Source organism: Marmota monax, unplaced genomic scaffold, assembly GCF_021218885.2.
Source record: "Marmota monax isolate L192 unplaced genomic scaffold, Marmota_monax_Labrador192_F-V1.1 WCK01_AAM20220418_F8-fsc00103, whole genome shotgun sequence".
Taxonomy (NCBI): Eukaryota; Metazoa; Chordata; class Mammalia; order Rodentia; family Sciuridae; genus Marmota; species Marmota monax.
The window spans coordinates 848,802-871,263 of NW_026694286.1; the positions used below are offsets into that span (position 1 = coordinate 848,802).

Here is a 22,462-nt window from a genome sequence, read left to right on the forward strand (position 1 = left end):
GAATTCTGTTTAAGTGAATAAGGATTAAAAAATTAAACTTTAATGCTTGGTGCCAATGTTAAAAATAATAATAATAACAACAGCAACAACTTAGACTTGACCACAGAAAGAAATTATCTTTGACTTTTAAAACTGTGTTTCCAGAACTAGTGGACATGGATCCCGGAATAGTCAAATTGGCATATTTTCCAATTCTGAAAAAGTCAAGGACCCAAGACCACTTAATGACAAAGCATTCATTCAGCAGTGTATTCGACAACTCTGTGAGGTATTTTATAATTCAAATAATAATTGTGAATGTCCTTTTAGGTATTTTCCAATAATTTTATTATGACAAAATGTTTGATGTTTCATAAAAGTTATTGTAGTTTCTTACAGAAAATGGTTATGCATATAGTGTATCCATGAAATCTCTACAAGCTCCATCTGTTAAAGACTTCCTGAAGATCTTCACTTTTCTTTATGGCTTCCTGTGCCCTTCATATGAACTTCCTGACACAAAATTTGAAGAAGAGGTTCCAAGAATCTTTAAAGACCTTGGGTATGAACATTATTAATATTTCTTAGTCTGGGGAAATTATTGGAACCTAAAAACCAAATTCAATAAATTTAATGTTTGAGTTAGAAAAGTAACATGTTTTATGATGATTACTGTGAACAAAACATATAGAATGAATAGAAGAGGAATTATACTGTGGATATATTAGTCTGTTTCGTGTTTGACTTATAAAGAACAGGCATTTATTTAGCTCATGGTCTAGGGGGTTAGAAAACCCAAAAGCATGGTGTCAGCATCTGCTCTGTACCTTGTGAGGGCTGGATCATGACATGGAAGAGGGTATCACATGGCAAAACAATACAAATGTGTCAGATCTGACTTTTATAATAAGCCACTCCCTCAATAACATTCCTCTAGATGGATTAATCCATTCATGAAGGCTCTGCCAGTCACCTCCCAAAAGTCCCACCTCTGAATATCATTAACATCTGACTTTATGGATTAAGTTTCCAATCCATGAATTCTGGGAGATGAACATTCACACCATAGCAGTAAGTTAGTACAGAACTACATGTGATAGAGCATGAGGCCCTAAACTTCCGAAGTGATGGGGTAGAAACTACATGCTGGTTACCACAGGTTTTTGGTTTTTTTTGTTTTTTTTTTTTTTTTAATAAATATTTTATTTAGTTGTAGTTGAACACAATACATTTATTTTAATTTATTTTTATGTAGTGCTGAGGATCGAACCCAGCACCTTGCACATGCTAGGCGAGTGCTCTACTGCTGAGCCATAACCCCAGCCCTGGTTACCACAGATTTTATGGAAACAAAAACAACAGCATTGAGGTCTGATGGAGTGAATATGAATTTGGAAAGGGCTAAACAGAGTAAGCACAGTGTTGGATTTGGGGATGAGTAGTTCTTACAGGTGGTTTATTGAATTTAGGGAAACAAAAGATCTTTTGCTAGGACTCCAACATGGCTGATTATAAATCAAATTCCACATATTAAGGGCTTATAAATACAAATTAATCTGCAGAGAAGAAACCAAAAATACACAAAATCATTTTGGAGAGTTAGATGACTAGCACAGAATCGCAATAAAATATTTTCTAAACAAGTTAAAATAATGGAATGTGGGGAATTTTAAAAACGTAACTTCTTGCTTAATTTGCCCATTATTTTTACCATATTAATATAAGCTTTTTTTTTTCTCCCCCCCCGCCCCCCCCCCCCTGCAGGTATCCTTTTGCACTGTCCAAAAGTTCCATGTACACAGTGGGAGCCCCACATACCTGGCCTCACATTGTAGCAGCCTTGGTTTGGCTAATAGACTGCATCAAGGTATTTGGTTTCACCTTTTGAATGTATACATAGGAAAGTTTGGGTTTTTTCTCTAAAAGGTAGTCTTGCTTTTGCCACTTATCTCAAGTCTGCTTCAAAGTTTTCATTTTTCAAAGTGCATTTAAGTTCCTGAGACTATCAACATATGTCATGAGAGGTGAGGGAGATAAAGTTCGTGTTGGCAAAGAGGTTATTCATTTTCATGAGGTTTTACAGTTTAAATTAAAATGAATCAATAGGAAATTGATTTTTTTTTATTTTCCCTCATGAAATTCAGTTTCTCCTGTTTTAAAACTAAAATCAGTATTTATTGTAAAAAGTTTTAGAAAATACTGAATGATGTACCCATAATCTCTCAGTTTAGAGACAACTTAAAGCATTTCTTTTGGTTTTAATTTTTTATTTGTTTTTGTGGGGCTGGGGATTGAAGCCTGGGCCTCAAGCATACTAAATAACTAAGTCGTACCCCCATCCTGGGTATGGTTTTAAAAATGCTTTATTACTTTGCAAAGTATGTACAGTCATGTGCCACATAATGACATATCAGTCAGTGATAGCATTTATGACAGTAGCCCCATAAATCTATCATAGACCTGAAAATTTTCTATCACTTTGAGATATTATTTTTACCATATTAATATAAGCTTTTTTTATATTAAGCATTACTTATTATATGTTGTTAAGCATTACTCACATTTTTATGGTGTTGCTGGTATAAACAAGGCTACTATGCTTTGTGACTGAATTAAGTACTTACTATACCATACTTTTTATTGTTACTTTAAAGTTACCTACTCATTTTTTAAAATGTTTACTATAAAACAGTGTGCCATGTTATGCAGGCAGCAGCCTCATGCATCTTGTGTTTACCACATTTCTTGATTGGATCAAGAGGCCATGTCAAGTGATTGACCAATACCATCTAGGTGTATGTAAGTACACTATGATATTTGCACAAAGACAGAATTGACCAATGCATTTCTCAGAATGTGTCCCCATCATTAGGTGATGCATGACTGTATTTTCTTTTATATATTGACAAATTCCCTCCAGGAAACTTGTTTCATTAAATACTCAACAATGTGTGAACATACTCCTTTTCCTATATCATAGGCATTACTATCAAAATCCACCAATTTGGGAGCTGAAAAATAGCTTGTTTTAGTATGTGTATTTTTTGTTGTTTTTGTTAATTTTTTAAGTTAATGGATCTTTATTTTTTATTTATTTATATGGGGTGCTAAGAATCAAACCTAGTGCCTCACATGCTAGGCAAGCACTCTGACACTGAGCCACAACCCCCCCCCCCCCTCCAAGTATATGTATTTTGAAACAAAAAATTTATACTTTTGTTTGTTCTGTTATTTATATTCCTTTTGATTTGCTTATATGTACTTTTATGGCCTATTTTATATTTCATTATTTTGCTATTAATTTGAACATTTCTGTATTGAACTCCTTACATAGCAAACTTGTTGATGGTTGATTTTATTTTGTTTGACATGGGAACTTGTGTGTTTCCCAGGCTGATCTTGAACTGTTAGGCTCAATTGATCCTTCCACCTCCGCCTCCCAAGAAGCTGGGACTACAAGTTCTCCCCACTATACCCAGCTATTCCTTTGATTTCCCTTTTTAGGGTTCCTCCATAAGACAATTGTCAAGATTAAACAAATCAAAACCTCACACACTCTAGGCAAGCACTCTGCAACTAATCTATACTCCCAGCTGCATTGTTTTTAATAGTTGGCAACATAACAAGCAAAAAAAAGATCACTAATATTTTCATATTTGCATTTTTTGCTATTTTATTTGTTTTTTGTTGTTGTCATTTGTTTTAACTGTGTTTAGGGATCAATTCCAGGTGATTGTTAGGTAAACAGTCTATCATTGAGCTATATCCAACCCAAGATTGCCATTGTGTAGTTCAAAAATGATTCATTTAGGGCTGAAGGTATAGCTCAGTGGTAGACCACTTGCCTAGCATACATGAGACCCTGGCTTCCATCCCTAGCACTACAAAAAAATAATAACATAAGTTAAAGAAATTAGCCCCTGTCTATATTATTTTATATTATTATTATATTATTTTATTTTCCTTTTGATTTTATGTACTCTGTTTTGACTATTCTGAATTATGAATTTTTATCTAGTCTCTTCCTTTTGTAGCTTCTGAGTTTCCTGTCCTACTTAGCAATATAATTCTTAAAACTAGTATGGTCCCCTGACATTCTCTTGGTCACCAAAAGCCCTTAAGTAAATGTAAGTAGGCAGTGGGTGGATGGATTTTGACCCAAGAACCATGCTAGTACATGGAGCATCAGCAGTTGTCAAAAAAAAAAAAAAAAAAAGAATAGAAATCCAATACCAGCGCCCATTAATAAAGCACAAATTATTGGACTTTATATATAACATTTACACATTTAACTTGTCTCACATACCCCATGGACATGGTAACCACCTCTGCATTCTCGCTATCAGGTATTCCTATTAGCGCTGGAATACTTCAACCTTATTTGCCTAAGCGTCTTAGGATTTTGTTATGTGGTTGTGAGATAACATCTCCAGATGTACAGGAACTGCTGTGACTGGTCAGAGAGAGACCTCTTTTTTGGACAGTACTGGGATGTCCATCTAGGGCCTCACACATTCCAGGCAAGCATTGGAGCACTGGGCTTCATTCTCAGCCCTTTTTATAACTTATTTTGAAACAGTCTTGTTAAATTGCCCAGGCTGGACTCCAATTTGTGATCCTCCCACCTCAGCCTCCTGAGTTGCTGGGATTACAGACACTGCATCCAGCTAGAAAAAGAGATCTCTTGAGATGCCTCCAAGCCCATTATTTAGGTTGGAATCCCCTCTTTCCTATCTTGCTTTTCTCAATGTGATAAAATTGAACACTGCAGCAACATAGAATCCATGAGACACTATAGGTTTCTTGTTCTAATTGTCTTTCCCATTTAATCTTAGAATTTTAGTCACACCTGGGAAGGCCTCCTTTATTCCCTGGTGTTTTTTTGTTTGTTTGTTTGTTTGTTCTTTTTTTTGTTTTCTGTTTTTTGTTTTTTTCTTCTTTTGAGACAAGGTCTCACTGTGTTGCCCAGTCTTGTCTCAAAATCCAAGGCTCATGTGTAGCTGGACTACAGGTGTATGCCAACGCACCCAGCTTTGTGTTGTTTGAAATGTTTATCCCTCTGCAATTTATTTTAGCTTAAGAAAGAGAAAGCATTATTTTTTAAATAACTCACTCACATATCTTAGTAACATTTACTGAATAACCTATCGTTTCCCAACAATTTGGAGCTGTTCTCAATGTATTCTTAGATCTGTTTTTTCTTTTCTCCTATCCCTGCATCATGAGCATTCTAATTGCTTTGCTTTCTAACATATTTTATGTAGTAGAGGCAGATTTTTATTGCTTTTCACAAGTTATCTAGCTATTCTCAGATCCTCACTTTTAAAGCCATTTTGCTTTTGCTCCCCATTGACATCACATTGAATTCATAGATACATTGGGGGGAGGGGATTTCTATCTTGACGATATTCAGTCTCATCATTTGGAAAAGTAGTCAATCTCTTTTTTCCTATCTCTTTTGCTCCTTCAGTTTTATTATTTAGTTTTAATGTATTAAGATAGAGATAATGTTTTTCATGTTGAAGTTCATCTGCTTTAACCAGGAATGGGTAAAGGTTGTTGTATGCTTTTGCAGGATCTATTGAGAGTATTCTTTTTCTCTTGACCTGGTTTCCTAATAACCTCTGTTTGTTCATTGTTTATTATTCTTTTGCTACACTCCCAAATTGCTTGTTAATATTTCATAAAGTTTGGTTTCTTCTTTCATTCTCTCTATGCCTCCTTTCAGAGCTTGGCACATAATCGGTTTGAGTGGCAGTAGTTTAAAAAGTCCCCTGTCTCCTCTACTGATGACCATGAATAGGAGGGTTGTATGTGCCCCTAGAGTTCCCTGCTAGCCTTTGTTTAATGATCAAGGGGGCAGAGCCTGGCTTATCTCATATCCCTCTGCAGGTTTTCTGCCTGAAGTTTCACAATCTTGAGAAGTGGTAGTATTTTGAAAAAAAAATGTAATCTTTAGCTGAAAAAAATGCCTCAAGCGTATTTGCTGTACTGAAGACTGAACTTGAACTTAAGGAAATTTCTATTAAACCATAAAATGTTATGCGTTAGCACTGGGTCACATCCCAGCTGTTTTATTTTTTATTTTGAGATAAGGCCTCACTAAGTTGCCTATGCTGGCCTTGGATTCATAATTCTTCTCCTTTATCCTCTCAGATTGCTGGGATTATAGGTGTGTACCATCATGCCTAGCTATATTTCTTTTTATCTCTGTACAATTTCAAGTTGCAACTATTTCAACCAAATCTTCTCATTTTAAAACTGTCAGTCCTTGCAGTTGAGGTTTCTATAGTTCCTGGAGAATCTGTCTGTGTATGCTCTCCTTGAACCTTGCAGAGTAGTAACAGTTTTCACAAGGACATTTCACAAGGCAGCAGAAACTTCTTTATCCTAATGACAAGGTAGAAACTTCTGTTGTTTTCTTGGGCTCTGTCGTACATGTCTCTCAGACTTCATTAAACCAGACTGTCACCTGAGGCCCTGTCAATGAAAGACAAGGCAAAGAATGAATTGATAGAGCTCCCTGCGTCCACCCTAGACTTACAGAAAGTCTTCAGTGCCTTGAGATTAGGGAAAGGGTAGAAGGACAGGCAACTCTGGGCTAAGAACAGTGTCTTCCCAAAATCCTGTATATAAGTCCCAGGAAAAGAAAATTTCCCACCAAAAACCACCTTCATTTATTACTTTCAAATTTCAATAATTGTAGTATTTCTGAAATTATATATTGTAAAATTCAATCTAAAGTTCATATTTATACATGAGATTTACCAAAATTGAACTCAAAAGATATAATTATTAGTTCACCTTTTCTATGGCAGTTCTGATTTAGATTCTTAGAGTTGCATTAAAATGTGTATATTCTCAATAGATTAATAGCTGTATAAGGATCCCATGTTTTTATCTATGGAGAAGAACTAAATGTGGAGCACTTCTTTCCAAAATTTTAAGGGATGTTTTACTAAAATTTCAAGGATCATGTTTTAAGATTCAATATAATATCCCAGAAAAACAAACTTTCAGTCATGCAATTAAAAGCTTCTAAAAATGACACTAAAAAACAAATTTGAGGGGCCAGGGTGGTGAATTAATGGTAGAACACTTGGCATAGTATATGTGAGGCACTGGGTTTTATACCTGGCACCACATAAAAATAAAATGAAAGATATTGTGTCCACCTACAACTAAAAAAAAAATGTGAGCCAGGAACATTAGAGCACACCTATAATTCCAGCAGCTCAGGGGCTCAGACAGGAGGATCACAAGTTTAAGGCCTGCCTTAGGAACTCCATGAGGCCCTAAGTAACTTCATGGGATCCTATCTTAAAAAAATAAAAAGGACTAGGAATATAGTTTCATGGTAAAGAGCTTCTGGGTTCAATTCCCAGAACCACCCTACCCTAAAAATTGACAAACATGAAAGCCATGTTTTTCACATCTAGACAATCAACTTACTATGTTGTTTATTTGCTAACTAGATATATACTGCCATGAAAGAAAGCTCACCTTTATTTGATGATGGACAGCCATGGGGAGAAGAAACTGAAGATGGAATTATACATAATAAGGTAAAATGTTTTATATATGTTTTATATATCTTTTCCTCCTCTTATAGAATGAAAATATTAATAATATTTTAATGTATTTGTTAATACAAAGGATAACAAATTGAATCTTAGAATATTACACATAGGTTCTTTATTTTGTTCTGACTTTTTAGTTTAGACATATTGTCACCAGGCACTTTTTATAGAACTATATACTTTACTGGAACCTAAGCTATGTGACAAGCCTCCCCTCCCCCATTTCCTAAAATATGCCAATCTATATATCTAAATGGAATAAATACTAGATCCAAGGAATAACTTTTAAATGTTGAGATTATGCACTTGTGTTCCCAGTATACATAAAACATCAATTACCACACGGGCCCCTAAAAGAAAAGCTTTCTATCTCTAATTTTAACCTTCACTCTTTGGAGCCTTTATCACCAAAAGAGAGTGGAAATAATTCCATTCTCATCTTTTATTACTGCCTGGTCAGTAGTTCAGAGATATATCAACTGATGTGTTATTACTGCCCTTTTTTGAGCAAGAATATGCATGCCCTTAACTACATCAGCAGTGATCCCAGCTGGAACTGCTTCTGGAAAGCCTTTGATCTTACCCTAGAGAGAGTTCTCCCACATTGCAACATGTGTGCTCAACTACATTTAGTTGTACCTCAATTTCACCCAAATATAATTACCACCTATTAACTGTTAAATTTCTTGACATTCATCCAAAAGGTTTAAACCATTAAAAGTTATTCTTGCCATCGGAGCTATTATTTCAAATGATTAAATATAGAGAAACACTTTGGAATCTATAAAGTGCTATTTTTAATATAAAGAGTTTTCACTGTATTAAATTCACCAGATTCTGATCCTCAGCTTTGTGGGTCTGTAAACTCATTTTTTTTTTTTAATCTGTAAGATAAAAATTGGAACAAGCTTAGGGAAACTGATTCACTATTACGAAAAATCACGAGACTGATTTGAAGTAGAATGAAAATATATTATTTTACCATCAGTGGTAAGTCTGTCCAGTTATAGGAATACTTGTACTGCCTATTTAAGGTACTCCTTCCATATCAACCAAGTAATGAGAAAGTTGCTTGTAAGCAAAGAATTAGCACAAAGGGAATTGCTTTGCCTTCTAATAAAAATACTCATTCTCAGGAACCAAAATACCCAATGACTGCAAAATAGAGTGTTACTTTCTCTTGGATAAATATTCAGAATTTTGATGCTCTACTGTTTAGATCTCTATTTACCAGGCTGTTTTTGAGCTGGAAGTTGCAATGTAATTATAGCAAGTTTCCTTGTTTTTTTGAGCTTGAAATTCTGAAGATATTTTTAAAATAGGAAATATATATTTATACCTCTTATTTATACCTGGCCACTCATGACATGAAATATTAAAAAAATTCCCTTATGTTCTGCTGCGGATGTACATTCCTGAAGAGTAACCAGGTCAATTTCAGCTTTACCACATGAGAAAGGAAGCAAGATAAATGACACATTTTTTTTTTTTTAAAGAGAGGAAAGTTCCTAGTAATCTAATATTACATTTAGAAGTAGTATGCTGAGTATGTACAGCGTGTAGGTTTCTGTCTCTTAATCATACAAATTTATATAACTACTTAGTGTTTCTGACTTCTTTTTTATTCAAAATAAATTTTCACTTAGAAATGTGGAACAAACTAACAGAATCATGACTTTGTTTTTAAAATCTGCTTTACCCAACCAGTTATTTTTGGAGTACACCATAAAATGCTATGAGAGTTTTATGACTGGTGCTGACAGCTTTGAAGAGATGAATGCAGAGTTGCAGTCAAAGCTGAGTAAGTGTTCTCATACCCAGTATGCTTGCCTTCAGTCATTTACCTCTGCTCTTGGTATGGTAATTTATTTTGCCATATCTAATGTTCATAAGAGCTCTGTACTTTAAATGCATACAGATGCCTGCAGATTTTTTTCTTTGATGGAGAAAAGTAGTAGTGGAGTACAGAATACTGGTGTTGATGTCAGTCCTAAAGTCGCTTAGCGACTGTGAACTCAACAAAAAACTTAATCACTCTGACAAAGCTTTGCAGGATTCGATGGCAGTATAATACCAAACACGACCAGCAGCATTGAAAGTAATTAATAAATGTTATTTCTCTAAGGAGATAGTATGCCTCTTATGTCCTTGCTTTACTATTTGAAAACTTAAAGCACCAATTAGTCAAAAGACCTAAAGTCTCTTTTTAAATTCGCAGAAAGTTAACAGATCATTGTATTTCTAAATAAAGAAATATTTTTGTATTCAGTATAATCTGGTGACATCCCAATATTTAGTGGCTAACTCTAAAATGATCCAGGGACATTATTTTATATTGTTCCTTAAGTTAGAATTACCTTGTATATAAAATGTCAGAGAAAGGTAAAATAGATATGTGAAGCTGTTTCTTCAAAAACAATTGAGTCGATCAAAACAGGAGAATATCACCTCGCCACTCATGGCATGAAATGTAAAAAAAATTCCCTTATGTTCTGCTGGGAATGGACATTCCTGAAGAGTAACCAGGTCAATTTCAGCTTTACCACATGAGAAAGAAAGCAAGATAAATGACACTTTTTTTTTTAAGAGAGGAAAGTTCCTAGTAATCTAATACAGAAAGCATCTAGTGAGTTACTTTATATTTCTGTATGTAATTAAGCATATAAATTAATTCATTTACCCATTCAAATTTTTGTTGTATATCTAGTATGTGTTAAGCATCATTTAGACACTGGGGATACAGTAATAAATATGAGATTAAAAGAATCCTTGCCCCTGTAAACTTACATTCTAATAGAAAGGGATAGTAATAAATGAACAACAATAAATCAAGCAGTGATTAGTGCTGTGGAGAAAAATCAAGTAGGGTAAGGGGAATAGAAAGTTACAGTGCAGGGCTGGGATTGTGGTAGAGCACTTGCATAGCATGTGTGAGGTACTGGATTCGATCCTCAGTACCCACATTAAAATAAATAAAATAAAGATATTGTGTTCATCTACAACTTGTCCAGTGGAGCTACCCAGAGGCTGAAGCAGGAGGATTATAAGTTTAAGGCCAGCCTGGGCAAAACTTTGTGATTTGACCAGAGAGATAGAAGGCAAAAAATATTGTGGACTGAGTCTTATGAAGTTTTTTTTGGTTTTGTCTCCAGAGGATTTGTATAATGTAGATGCTTCCAAGCTGGAATCATTAGCAGCGAAAAACAAAGCATTGAATGAACAGATTGCAAGATTGGAACAAGAGAGAGAAAAAGAGCCGGTTAGTAAATGTGTTTATGTACTACCTTGAGAGCTCTTATAGATTCTTGGTCTCCTTAGAGAATACTGGCTGTTTTTATCAAAAATTTTTTGAATGAGCTAACAAAGTAAGCTTCTTAAAAGTTAAATATTACATAGAATAAATTCCCATTGAAAACATATTTGGTATCTATGGAGTTTTGTTTTCCCTTGGGATCTATCAGTCTTTGACTAATGGTGTTCAGAATATGATGAAAGATTTCTACCTTTTTACATAAGACCAGAAATAGCTTTTGAATAAAGTCCCCATGGTATATATCTCCAAAGAGCACTATTAACAAGAAGCCCTGAGTTTTATAGTTAGTAAAAAAAGGAATAGTGATATATCTGACTTACATATTATGCTAAGTGTTTTCTAAAGACTAAATTAAAATACTGATATCTTAATTTTATTTTGTGTATTACTAATGAAGCACCCAGGCTGTTCTGTAAAATAAACAATTTTAAATGATTGTGGTTTTTTTCTCTTTGCCCCTTGTGGGGATTTTTTGTTTTGATTTTTCCTATTCTAAACTGACTTATTGAAAAGTCCATGTCTTTATATAGGTAATAATAATATAGTGCTCTTTCATTTGATTCCTCCTAAAATGAAAGGGAATGCTAATTAAACTTTCTCTAAGATGAATTTAATAACATTGTTTTCTTTTAAAATGAAATATGGAATGATTATTGATGAGAATAACTAATTTAATATTCTTTTCTCTTAAAGAACCGTCTAGAGTCATTAAGGAAGTTGAAAACTTCCTTACAAGCAGATGTTCAGAAATATCAGGCATACATGAGCAATTTGGAGTCTCATTCAGCCATTCTGGACCAGAAATTAAGTGGTCTTGATGAAGAAATTGCTAGAGTAGGTAAGCACAGCTAATGCTGAAAGAGATCATTCAGATGGGCATTGTCCCATATATGCCAAGACCTATGTTATCTATATCTATTTTGCTTCTGTGGTAAATTTTTATAGCTGGTTACCAAGTTTCCAATGCCTTTTCTGTTTTCTGAAGCTGCTTTAACAAATTACTACAAACTTGGTAGTTTAAAACAAAAAAAAAAAACTTAGTCTATCGTAGTTACAGGTATTGTATGTCCAAAAACCAATAGCACTACACTCCCCCCAAGGACTTAGGGTGAATCTGTTCTTTGCCTCCTCCAGCTTTTGGTGTTGGACAGTGTTCCCAAGCTTGTATCTACATCACTACATTCTCTGATTCTCTGCCTTCATCTTTATATTGTCTTCCCTGTCCTTCATCTTTATATTGCCTTCCCTGTGTGTCTTTTTTTTTTTTTTTTTAAGATGATGAGATGGAGTCTTGCCAGGTTACCTAGGCTGGCCTTAAACTTGCTATCCTCCTACCTCAGCCTCTTAAGGAACTGGGATTAAATGCTTGTGCCACTATGTTCAGTTTTCTTCTATGTGAAGTCTCCCTCTGCTTTGACCTTAGAAGGATGGTTGTGATATTTAAAGCCCACCTGCGTAATCCAGGGCTATCTGCTTGTCCCAGTATTCTTAATCACATCTGCAAAACTCCTTTTCCAAATAAAGTACTGTGTACAAGTTCCAGAGATTAGGACTTCATATATTTGTGTCGCCATCATTCAACCTCCTCCACTTTTTCAAGCACAAGCTCTCTGAAGTCAACAGGGACCTACCCTAAGAACACATGCTGCCTGATAAGAGAATGTGTGTGTGTGTGTGTGTGATTCCATATTTATTCTCTTCTGCTTTGTAATTAATAAGCCAGATTCTTGATCTCTGCCTGTTTCAGTGTGCTCTGTCTTACTCTCCATTGCTACAAATAAAAGCAGCTCAGCAGCTAAATCTGAAAATAAGATGAAAAGATGGAAGTACTACAATTCTCAAGAAGCAAAAGCACAACTAAAGAAACCTTGTTTGTATCCTGAGTCTTCCTATCCTGTTTTCATAAACATATCCATCTTAATTGTAAAATTGGCAAATACTGTGGCACACGTATTTGATAGCATCTAGAAGGAGAGCAAAGGAAGATATCTACAAATCACAAAACTGTTGGGCTACAGTTCAAAAGTAAATACATGAACAAATTATCCTATTTACTTTCTCAGGAATTGGCCTTCTTGTATTTTATTTTAGGACTTTATAAGTTGAGTCTGTACCATGCAGGAATTATATAGATAATCCTCAGGAATTTTGATTTAACTCAGTCTGTGGAGTATTGATCATCTGTCAAATCAAGTCTTGTAATTATCCCAAGTATTTGCTAAATCAGTTTTGTTTTGTTTTTTTCCAAATGACTGTGATTTTGTATGTTTAATTTGCTCTAAACAAACTAACCATTTTACACTTGGCTCCTAGTCACTATCCTTTGTTTGTTCTCCATCATGACAAGGAACCATAGACTAATTTATTGTTCTAACAATGTTTGTAATGTAATTAAGTCAATACTTTCTAACATTAATACAGTATGTTCCTTATTAGCATATAATTAAGAGAATTGTCATATTTCCTACTTCTGAAAATTTTTTCCCAATAGTTGCAAACTGAATAGATAAGAGAGTAATACTTCAGCTATCATTTATCATTTCAAAGTGGTTTAGTTTGAGAGATTAATTTTGTAACGATTAACCTAAGATGTCTTAATTCTTGGGAGTATTTTAACTTTCTTGATTATTTAAAGCCATTAGCAGCCAAGACTGTAAAAGATATATTTAAACTCTAAACATATTTTTGAACAGGTATTTGTGATAAATGCATAAAGTTTTACCTAAACCAACATTAATTTATTTTAAGTTCAGATGAGGAGCTTCCCAAATATTGGGCTTGGGCTATGTAATCCCAACAGCTCAGGAGGCTGAGGCAGGAAGATCACAAGTTCAAAACTAGCTTTAGCAACTTAGCACAGCCCTGCAACTTAGCAAGAACTTAGCAAGACCCTGTCTTAAAAAAGAAAAAGAACTGGGGATATGAGTAAGTGGTTAAACACCTCTTGGTTTAATTTATTTATATGCAGTGCTGAGAATCAAACCCAGTGCCTCACACATGGTAGGCTAAGCAAGCGCACTACCACTAAGCCACAACCCTAGCCCTAAAAACTTTATTTTAGTGAAATAAAGTTTTTATATTTGTGGATGTGGTTTTTCTGGCTATTCGAAGAGTCATCTATTGTGCCTGGAGTTGTGGCTCTGTGATAGAGCGCTTGCCTAGCATGTGTGAGGTACTGGGTCTGATTCTCAACACTGCATACAAATAAATAAAAAATAAAGGTCCACTAACAACTAAATATTTTTAAAAATAAAAACCTAAAGTTTATTTTTTTAAAAAAGTCATCTATTAAAAGCATTTAAATGAACATTAACAGAAACAGACTAGCCCTCTTACCCCTCTTAAGTACAAATATTCTTAATTGTAATTATTATGTATTAGGCTACAATTTTTTCATGTACTACTTTCTGAAAACCATAGTAAGACAATAGAGAAATAAAATACTAACATAGAACGTTAACTGTATTATTTCCAAGAATGTTATTAGCAAGAGACCTAAATTAGCCAAAAGAAGGAAGAAATATATATGTATACAACTTGGATAGTTAGACATCGGTCCTGTTAAATAATGGCATCAGTTTTTTTGTAGGAAATGAAGAAGTTAAAAGTTTGTTTTTTTCCAATTCAGAACTAGAATGTGAAACAATAAAACAGGAGAATGCACGTCTACTGAATATTGTTGATAACCAGAAGTACTCAGTTGCAGACATAGAGAGAATAAATCATGAAAAAAACGAATTGCAGCAGACCATTAATAAATTAACCAAGGAACTGGAAGCTGAACAACAGCAGTTATGGAATGAAGAGTTAAAGTATGCCAGAGGCAAAGAGGCGGTAAGTCGTACCATTTTCAGTGGCAACTCATTATTGTTGACCTTTTTAAAGGTCTATTCCAATTAAGAAGAACTTGGTGGGTAGACTAAATTGGCTAAAGAGGTAAAATTGTCTAACATTGACATTTAGCATGACTAAAATACTCATTACTTTTATGTCAATTCAGTAACACTTTCTCACAGTCATATTTAAGGTATACTGTATTTTATAACAGTGAACGAAGAAATAAACAAAAAAATCTCTCTTAAGACCATGAAATAATTTTCATAAATCCCATCTGTAGAGGAGGAAATGAATCCCTCTTCATTTACCTATTCACTCTTCATACATTTCTGTAACAGCCACTGTGTGCCACTTACTCTGCTGAGCATAGGGGAAATAAAGATAAAAATGCAAAGACTCTTCCATCAAGAAACATCTGACCTAGCCCAGCATAGTGGCAAATGCCCATAACCCCAGCCTCTCAGAAGGCTGAGGCAGAGATAACACAAGTTTGAGTCCAGCCTCAACAACTTGGCAAGACAGTGTTCCAAAACAGAAAATAAAGATGACTGGTAGGGTTCCCCTGGGCTCAATCCCCAGTGCAGTACTGCCAAAAAGGAAGAAAGGAACCTCCTTATATTTTCTATTGTGAGATCAAATTCTAATAGATATTTGCACAAGGTGCTAAGGAAGCATATAGTATACCTAACCCAGATTTAGTGTGCATGATGTGGGGAAATGGATGAGAAGGTTTTTAGAAAAGGCTTCCTTTAAGAGATAACACTTCAAATTGAATTAGGAAGTATAAGAAAGAATTAACATGGCAACTCTTTTTTGCATGAATTAGCAAAAAAGGAATATATGGGAAGGCTTAGACTAAGCAGCCTAATGGACAAGCTTTTCTTGTGGTTTATAAGTTCAGTCATTATCCTGAAAACTCTCAGAACTTAAAAATTATAAACAGGTGTGATCACCTCTTCAGAAAGATGTTATTTTTGGCAATGTGAAAAATGTGTTGGAAGGGAGCAAAACAGTTAAATAAGGATCTGAAGCAGTAATCTAGGGAGAAATTACAAGCTAAATTTAGGTAATGCTAATAGGGATTCTAAGAAGTGGGTGGATTCTAGCTACTTAGGAGGTACAGTAAATGAGATAGATGAAAGAGAGGGGGAGCAGCCATGTGTCTAGCTTGCACAGTTGGGTGAGTAGTAGTACCACTTACTTGGGAATAGAAGAGAAATAAGAAATAAGTCAGGAATGAGGATAGACGTATTGTTTATATGCGGCATCCAGGACATAATAAACTATTTGTATATATGGGTTTAGACTTCAGCATAAAAGAACCAAATTACTTAGCCTGAGCTTAATTTTATAGATAATACTTTAATAATTTAGCCAACATTGTCGATAAAGTAGACTTTCTGACCATATGAATTTCTAGATAATGAAAGGTTAGTCTTATTTTTGTAGGCAATCTTCATTATCCTGCCATACTTAATTTCCGTGCATTCTTTACTCTTACTTGTAGCCTATTAATTAGTTCCAGTTATCTTTTTTTTTTTTTTTTTTAAAAAAGGGTTTAAAGGGTTTTTCTTATTTAATGGAGAAAAATAGAGAGTAGAGAGTTTCAGACTTACATTTTTGCTTTAAAGTTCTTCATTCTTTCATTTTCATTTATGATGTTTGCTTATTGGTAGATGTAGTTTGAAAATCTGATTAACATCTGATTTTTGTTCCAAAATAATGATTTTTTTTATCTTATTACCTCCAGTACTTTCCTTATTACAGTTTTTTTATTATTTTTTTAGTTATAGTTGAATACAGTATCTTCATTTTGTTTATTTATTTATATGTGGTGCTGAGGATCGAATCCAGTGCCTCATATGTACGAAGCAAGCACTCCACCATTGGGCTACAACTCCAGCCCATTTAGTACAGTATTTATTACACATTTATCACATGAAAAAAATTGTTAAAGCAGAGCAGCTTAGTTTTTTTCACTAAGGGGGCAACACTAGTTTCTATTCCTGATCACATTTATAAACTTCATTATAGACGTAATCAAAGAGATTTGGTTTTTGTTTTGGTTTTGTTTTATTATTTGCAGTGGTGAGGTTCAAACCCAGTGCCTCTCAAGGGCTTTATCACTGAGCTACATCCCCAGCCTGCAGATAATTTCTTGAACATTCAGATTTTAACTGATTTATTGAAAGTGTGAATTTTACACACCAACATATATGAATCTCAATATGAAATGGACAGTTCAATATTAACAAAGCTTTACCTCCTTTCTTTACCCTGTTTTACATAATTCTGCTCTTTCCTTGGCCATCTGTTTTTCTTCATCTTCCTGACATTGCTAGGTAAACTCTCCGCTTGTGTATCAAGGAGGAAAAGGGAAATTTATAGGAAATAGGGGTTGGAATTGTAGCTCAGTGGTAGAATGCTTACCATATGTGAGGCCGTGGGTTCAATCCCAGCCACGGGAAGGAAAGGGAGATGGCCTCTGGTGGCCAAAGTCTTCAAACCTAGCCTAGAATTTCATAAACCTCGGGTTTGACCCTGGGTTTGCCACTATCCACCTATGTGACCCCATCATGTCATCTGACCTCCCATAGTCTCCATTTGCTTCTTCAGGAAATTAAACATGGTTAGACTTAATCAGTGTATCTGAAATTAATTACTTCACTATACCTTATCTCACCAGCACTGTACAATAAAGGGAAGTTATGAATTTCTGAACTAGGTGAAATCTAAGTTTAATAAACTATAATTAGTAGTTGGATGACCAAGCTGAATGGAGAAAAAAAATTGAGGAAGTGGGAAAGCAGTGGACTGGGGATGAGCCAGAGCAAGGCCATGGACAGTGAAAACAAAACTTAGAGCAGTGGGTCCCTCAGAATTAGTTAAGAGGGATATTAAAGGATGGTGGCAGTACACACAAAAGATCAGTATAAACATTTCATTCATTTATCATCCTACCCCAGGACTAATTTTTGTTCCACATCTCAGCTCTGGTATTAGCCTTCTGGAGTTCTTTGTTGAGATGGACATTGTACTAAATCTATATTCATCAGGAAAGAGTGTGATAAATTTTTGCTGTGTGAATTGATATAGGAAAGAGAAACTAAAGACACATGTGCCACATATTTGCTCTCCTTGCAGTTAGGTACAATAAAGCATATGAGCTTTTGGAAGCTAATTTCATTAGATTTAAAAGAAAAGAACAGAAGAAACTATTCCCAGCATTATTTAGCATAAGGACAAATAGAACTACATACTTTAATGATTCCAAGAGAGCTACTATATTTTAGTAAAGTAATAGAAATGATTTCCTAATTGATTATTAGAAAAATCTTAATATACAAGTAGTATTGCTTTGAGATCTAATGCTTTTTTTGAAATTAAAAATGCTTTGCCATTGCATTTCTTTACTCAAACTTTATGAATATATAATAGTTATTAGAAACTAAGTACATATTAAATGGAGAAAGCACTATAAAAATAAGTTGCCTGGAATCTGCAAATTTATTTATTCAATCAAATAGTAAGCATCTACTGTATGACAGGCATTGTTGTAGATACAGTAGATACAGCTGTTTTCATGGTGATTACATTCCAGCAGTGAAAGTGAACGATTTATTTTGTCAGTTAGTGATGATTGCTATAGAAAAAAAGAAAAATGAGGTTTGAGAAAAAAACCACGGGGGCTACATTAGAAGGGAAACCTTTCTGATAACATAATTTAAACAAAGCCCCAATGGAAAGAGGGAGGACAGGAAATGTGACATACGTTACTAAAATACTTTTATCAATAAAGTTAAGATAGCATTTTGAACCTTAAATAATTAAATTTCACTTATTTTGAATAAATGAAATGTTTTAATTTGTACATTGACAAAACTAAGGTTTTTATTTATGTTTTACAATTTCTCTGTCTAACATTTGAAAAAGTAAATGTTAGTTAAAACCTGAACATGGACACTTATTCTAAACTGTTTATCAGGTAAATGGAAGAATAGTAATATACTACTTACCAATCAATTATAGGCTTAAAATTATTCTATAAATTTAGTATGAATAAAACCTTTCATCCTTTATGTATTTTTAAGTTGCCGCCCTTATTACTAAAAGTTACTAAATCACTAAACTACTAAAAATAGTCATAACATTTTGTATAAAATTGCAGAAATGCCAGTTGAAAACCATATGAAATAGGGCTACTTTATTTTTAACATTTCTTTTTGTGTTCTTTCCTTAGATTGAAACACAATTAGCAGAATATCACAAGCTGGCTAGAAAATTAAAACTTATTCCTAAAAGTGCTGAGAATTCCCAAGGTTATGACTTTGAAATTAAGTTTAATCCTGAAGCTGGTGCCAACTGCCTCATCAAATACAGGGCTCAAGTTTATGTAAGTAAATTATGAGATTGTTATCTGTAAGAATTTAAACTTAAATATGTCCATATCCCAGGACTAAAGAGACAGAACTTCTTGGTCTTCTTTCTTCTTGGTGGTAGAAATCTTGTCTTTGTTACAGCTAACTCTTCAAAGTATAAGACCTTTTCTTCTTCTCTAGCTAATTTATTCAACTATCCAGTAAGTAATTCATTTATATACAAGACAAACACCAAGACTATACAGACAAGCATGACAACCTTTGCTCCTAGTCCCCTCATGGGAGAAAGATATAAATGAATGAATGACAAATATGTGCTCTATTAGAAGTCTTTAGAAGATATAACAAGATTGGTTCTTCCCAGGTAGCAATAAAACTCCACAGAGATGGTGACCATGGAATGAAATCTTGAAAACTGAAATTCATGGGATGGTGTGTGAAAGGCACAAGGACACACGTGAAAGCATAAGATGTAATAATGCATTAAGGAATACCAGCAGTCAACAATGAGAAATCTATGCCTAATTTTGCAATATGACCAAGGAAATAATTTTGGGAAGAAAATTTTTAGTTTGCTCTATCACAACGTCTTACATATTCATAAATTTTAATATTTTATTGGCCCCTTAAAATGCCCTCTTTCATGATACTTTTTTTGTTTTTTGGGTTTTTTTGTTTTGTTTGTTTGTTTTTTGTGGGTGTGGGGGTTATTGGGGATTGAACTCAGGAGCACTCAACCACTAAGCCATATCCCCAACCCTGTCTTATATTTTATTTAGAGACAGGGTCTCACTGAGTTGCTTAGCGCCTCACTTTTGCTGAGTCTGGCTTTGAACTCGTGATCCTCCTGCCCCAGCCTCCTGAGCTGCTGGGATTATATGGGTGTGTCATTGTACCGTGCTGATACTTAGTTTTTTGAATAGATTGTCAAATTCAAAAGCTATGTACTTTTTCCCTTGAGAATTATTCAACAAATATTAATTGAATATATATTATGTTGCAGACCAGCTACACGCTAGAGGTAAAATACGTAGATAAAATCTTTACTTTCCTGGAGATTAGTTTATTAGTGGACTGAAATGGGTTAAGTTAGACTTAGCCAGATATAGTAGTACATGCCTATAATTCCTTCTACTCAAGAGACTGAGGCCGGAAGATGGCAATTTCAAGATCAGCCTCAGCAATTTAGTGAGCCCCTTCCTCAAAATAAAAAATTGACATGCCTGGGAATATAGCTCAGTGGTAGAGCACCGCTATTTAAAAATTTACCCCAAATTTTTAAAAACCACCATAATGGCCTATGAGTTTTTCTTTTGGAATGATGAAATGTTTAGAACTAGGGATATATTTACATAGCATTGAGAATTTCTAAATGCCACTGAATTGCACACTTAAATTTAACCTATTTCAGTTTAACCATCTTAAAATGTGAGTTTCACCTCAATAAAAGAAAAACATAATGAGAAGCAACAAAATAGTGTTGAAATTAAATCTGTAGGACAGAAGATAAACATAGAAAAAACAAGTTGAGAATGATAAAACTAAAGAGGAGTAAGAGAAATTGATCTATCTGGAGAACATAGCATAAAAATACAACCTACATATAATTTGTTTTCAAAAAATTACTGCAGTAAGGTGGGCATGGTGTAGCACACCTGTAATCCCATCTGCTCAGGAGGCTGAGACAGGAGAATCACAAGTATGAGGCCAACCTCAGCAATTTACAGAGGCCCTAAGCAACTTAGCAAGACACTGTCTCAAAAACTAAAAAGGGCTAAGGATGTAGCTAAATGGTAAAGCATTCCTGGTTTCAATCTCCAGTACCAAAAAAAAAAAAAATAAGAAAGATTACTGCAGTAAACCTAGTGTACCTACAAAATGTATAGAAGTGAATTTCCAGAATAGATGAACAATTCTTGAACTTTGCAAGTATTAAAAACCAAAAGCGGGTTATATTCTACAGGTATAGAAATTACATTAAAAATTAGTTTTATTTTCTTAGTAATGTTGTATTAAATTTAAAATATTATAGCTTGCCAGGTACACACCATTATAATCTAGCTAGTCAGAGGCCAAGGCAGGAGGATGGCAAGTTCTAAACCATCCTGGACAACTTACCAAGCCACTGTCTCCAAAATTATTTTTTAAAGGATGTAGTTCAGTGGCAGAGTGTTTGCCCAGCATGCACAAGGTCCTGGGTTCAATCCCCATGATAGAAATCAATCCCTGTATCACAATTTACATATTCCACATAAAATAAATTTTGTAATTACCTTTCACTCACATTCTCATGTTTTGTATAGGTACCCCTCAAGGAACTCCTGAATGAAAATGAAGAAGAAATTAATAAAGCTCTGAATAAAAAAATGGGTTTGGAGGATACTTTAGAACAAGTAAGTAATGAAACTTAGATTAAAGCAAAAATAAGGGTTTTTTTTAAAAGCCTAAAATTAAATGTGATTTGTGGTTTCTGGTTGCCAAGGAATTAAGTTTTATTTAAAAATTCTGTAAAATGAAAGTTGGTACAAACTTGACTGAAATATTTGAAGTAACTTATCAAGTAATTTAAATATCCTAGGCTTCTTATATCACTATGATATAGTGATATGAAACTAGATTTCATTCCCTTTGGGAGTGTAGAGAACTACAGAATTCCCTCTTTACTTTAAATAATATTCTTTTTTAAAACTAAAATGGATTTGAGGTATCTATGTTTAAAGTATGTATGTGTCATTCATGATGAGGCTAACCAATTGTGATGGATTTAGAGGTTTATTTTTGCCAAGTATTTCTTTCTAGATCATGGAAGTTCAGGAGAACTTAAATGCTAATAGAAGTCCATTTAGTTTTCAGAAAGTTCCTGCTTCTGAGATCCTTGAAATAATTATGAAACAATTCCAAGCCAATCACCTATATCCCTGAAAAAGACCTGCTGTTATATTCAGTAACCTTTAAAGTAAACAATGCTGTAGTAGTTGATTGAGAAAAGTTAAAAAGTTACTTCCCAAACACACTAGAGTGTGTTTTTATGACACCAAACAATTAAAGGAAGCCCCTAGTTGTTAATTCAACTCTTCAAGAACTATTGTGTGGGCTGGGGATATAGCTCAGTTGATAGAGTGCTTGCTTGCCTTGCATTCACAACGCCCTGGGTTCAATCCCCAGCACCACAAAAAAGAAAAGAACTATTGTGTCCTGACTAGGATTCCTGGATAAGAAATGAAGTCTTATCTTTTCTCTAAATAGAAATATGTTTATTTTTTTCTCACTAAGAAACAAAACTTATTGTAGTTCACAAATAATTATTCTAATAACCCACAGAAAGTCATTTTTTAATGTTAATGTTAAAAATTCTGTAACAACTCACTTTGGCT

General features: G+C 34.2%; 1 protein-coding gene across 1 annotated transcript in view; it reads left to right on the top strand.

The window, feature by feature from the left end:
* The window catches only part of Ndc80 (NDC80 kinetochore complex component), a 39,603-nt gene that overhangs the window by 4,201 nt on the left and 12,940 nt on the right, over positions 1 to 22,462 (top strand). The window contains exons 4-13 of the mRNA XM_046467463.2: positions 145 to 268; positions 369 to 541; positions 1,744 to 1,846; positions 7,455 to 7,544; positions 9,267 to 9,360; positions 10,712 to 10,818; positions 11,566 to 11,710; positions 14,501 to 14,706; positions 18,950 to 19,102; positions 21,392 to 21,481. Of these exons, the coding sequence (XP_046323419.1) occupies positions 145 to 268; positions 369 to 541; positions 1,744 to 1,846; positions 7,455 to 7,544; positions 9,267 to 9,360; positions 10,712 to 10,818; positions 11,566 to 11,710; positions 14,501 to 14,706; positions 18,950 to 19,102; positions 21,392 to 21,481 (1,285 nt within the window). The remainder of the gene's footprint in view (positions 1 to 144; positions 269 to 368; positions 542 to 1,743; positions 1,847 to 7,454; positions 7,545 to 9,266; positions 9,361 to 10,711; positions 10,819 to 11,565; positions 11,711 to 14,500; positions 14,707 to 18,949; positions 19,103 to 21,391; positions 21,482 to 22,462) is intronic.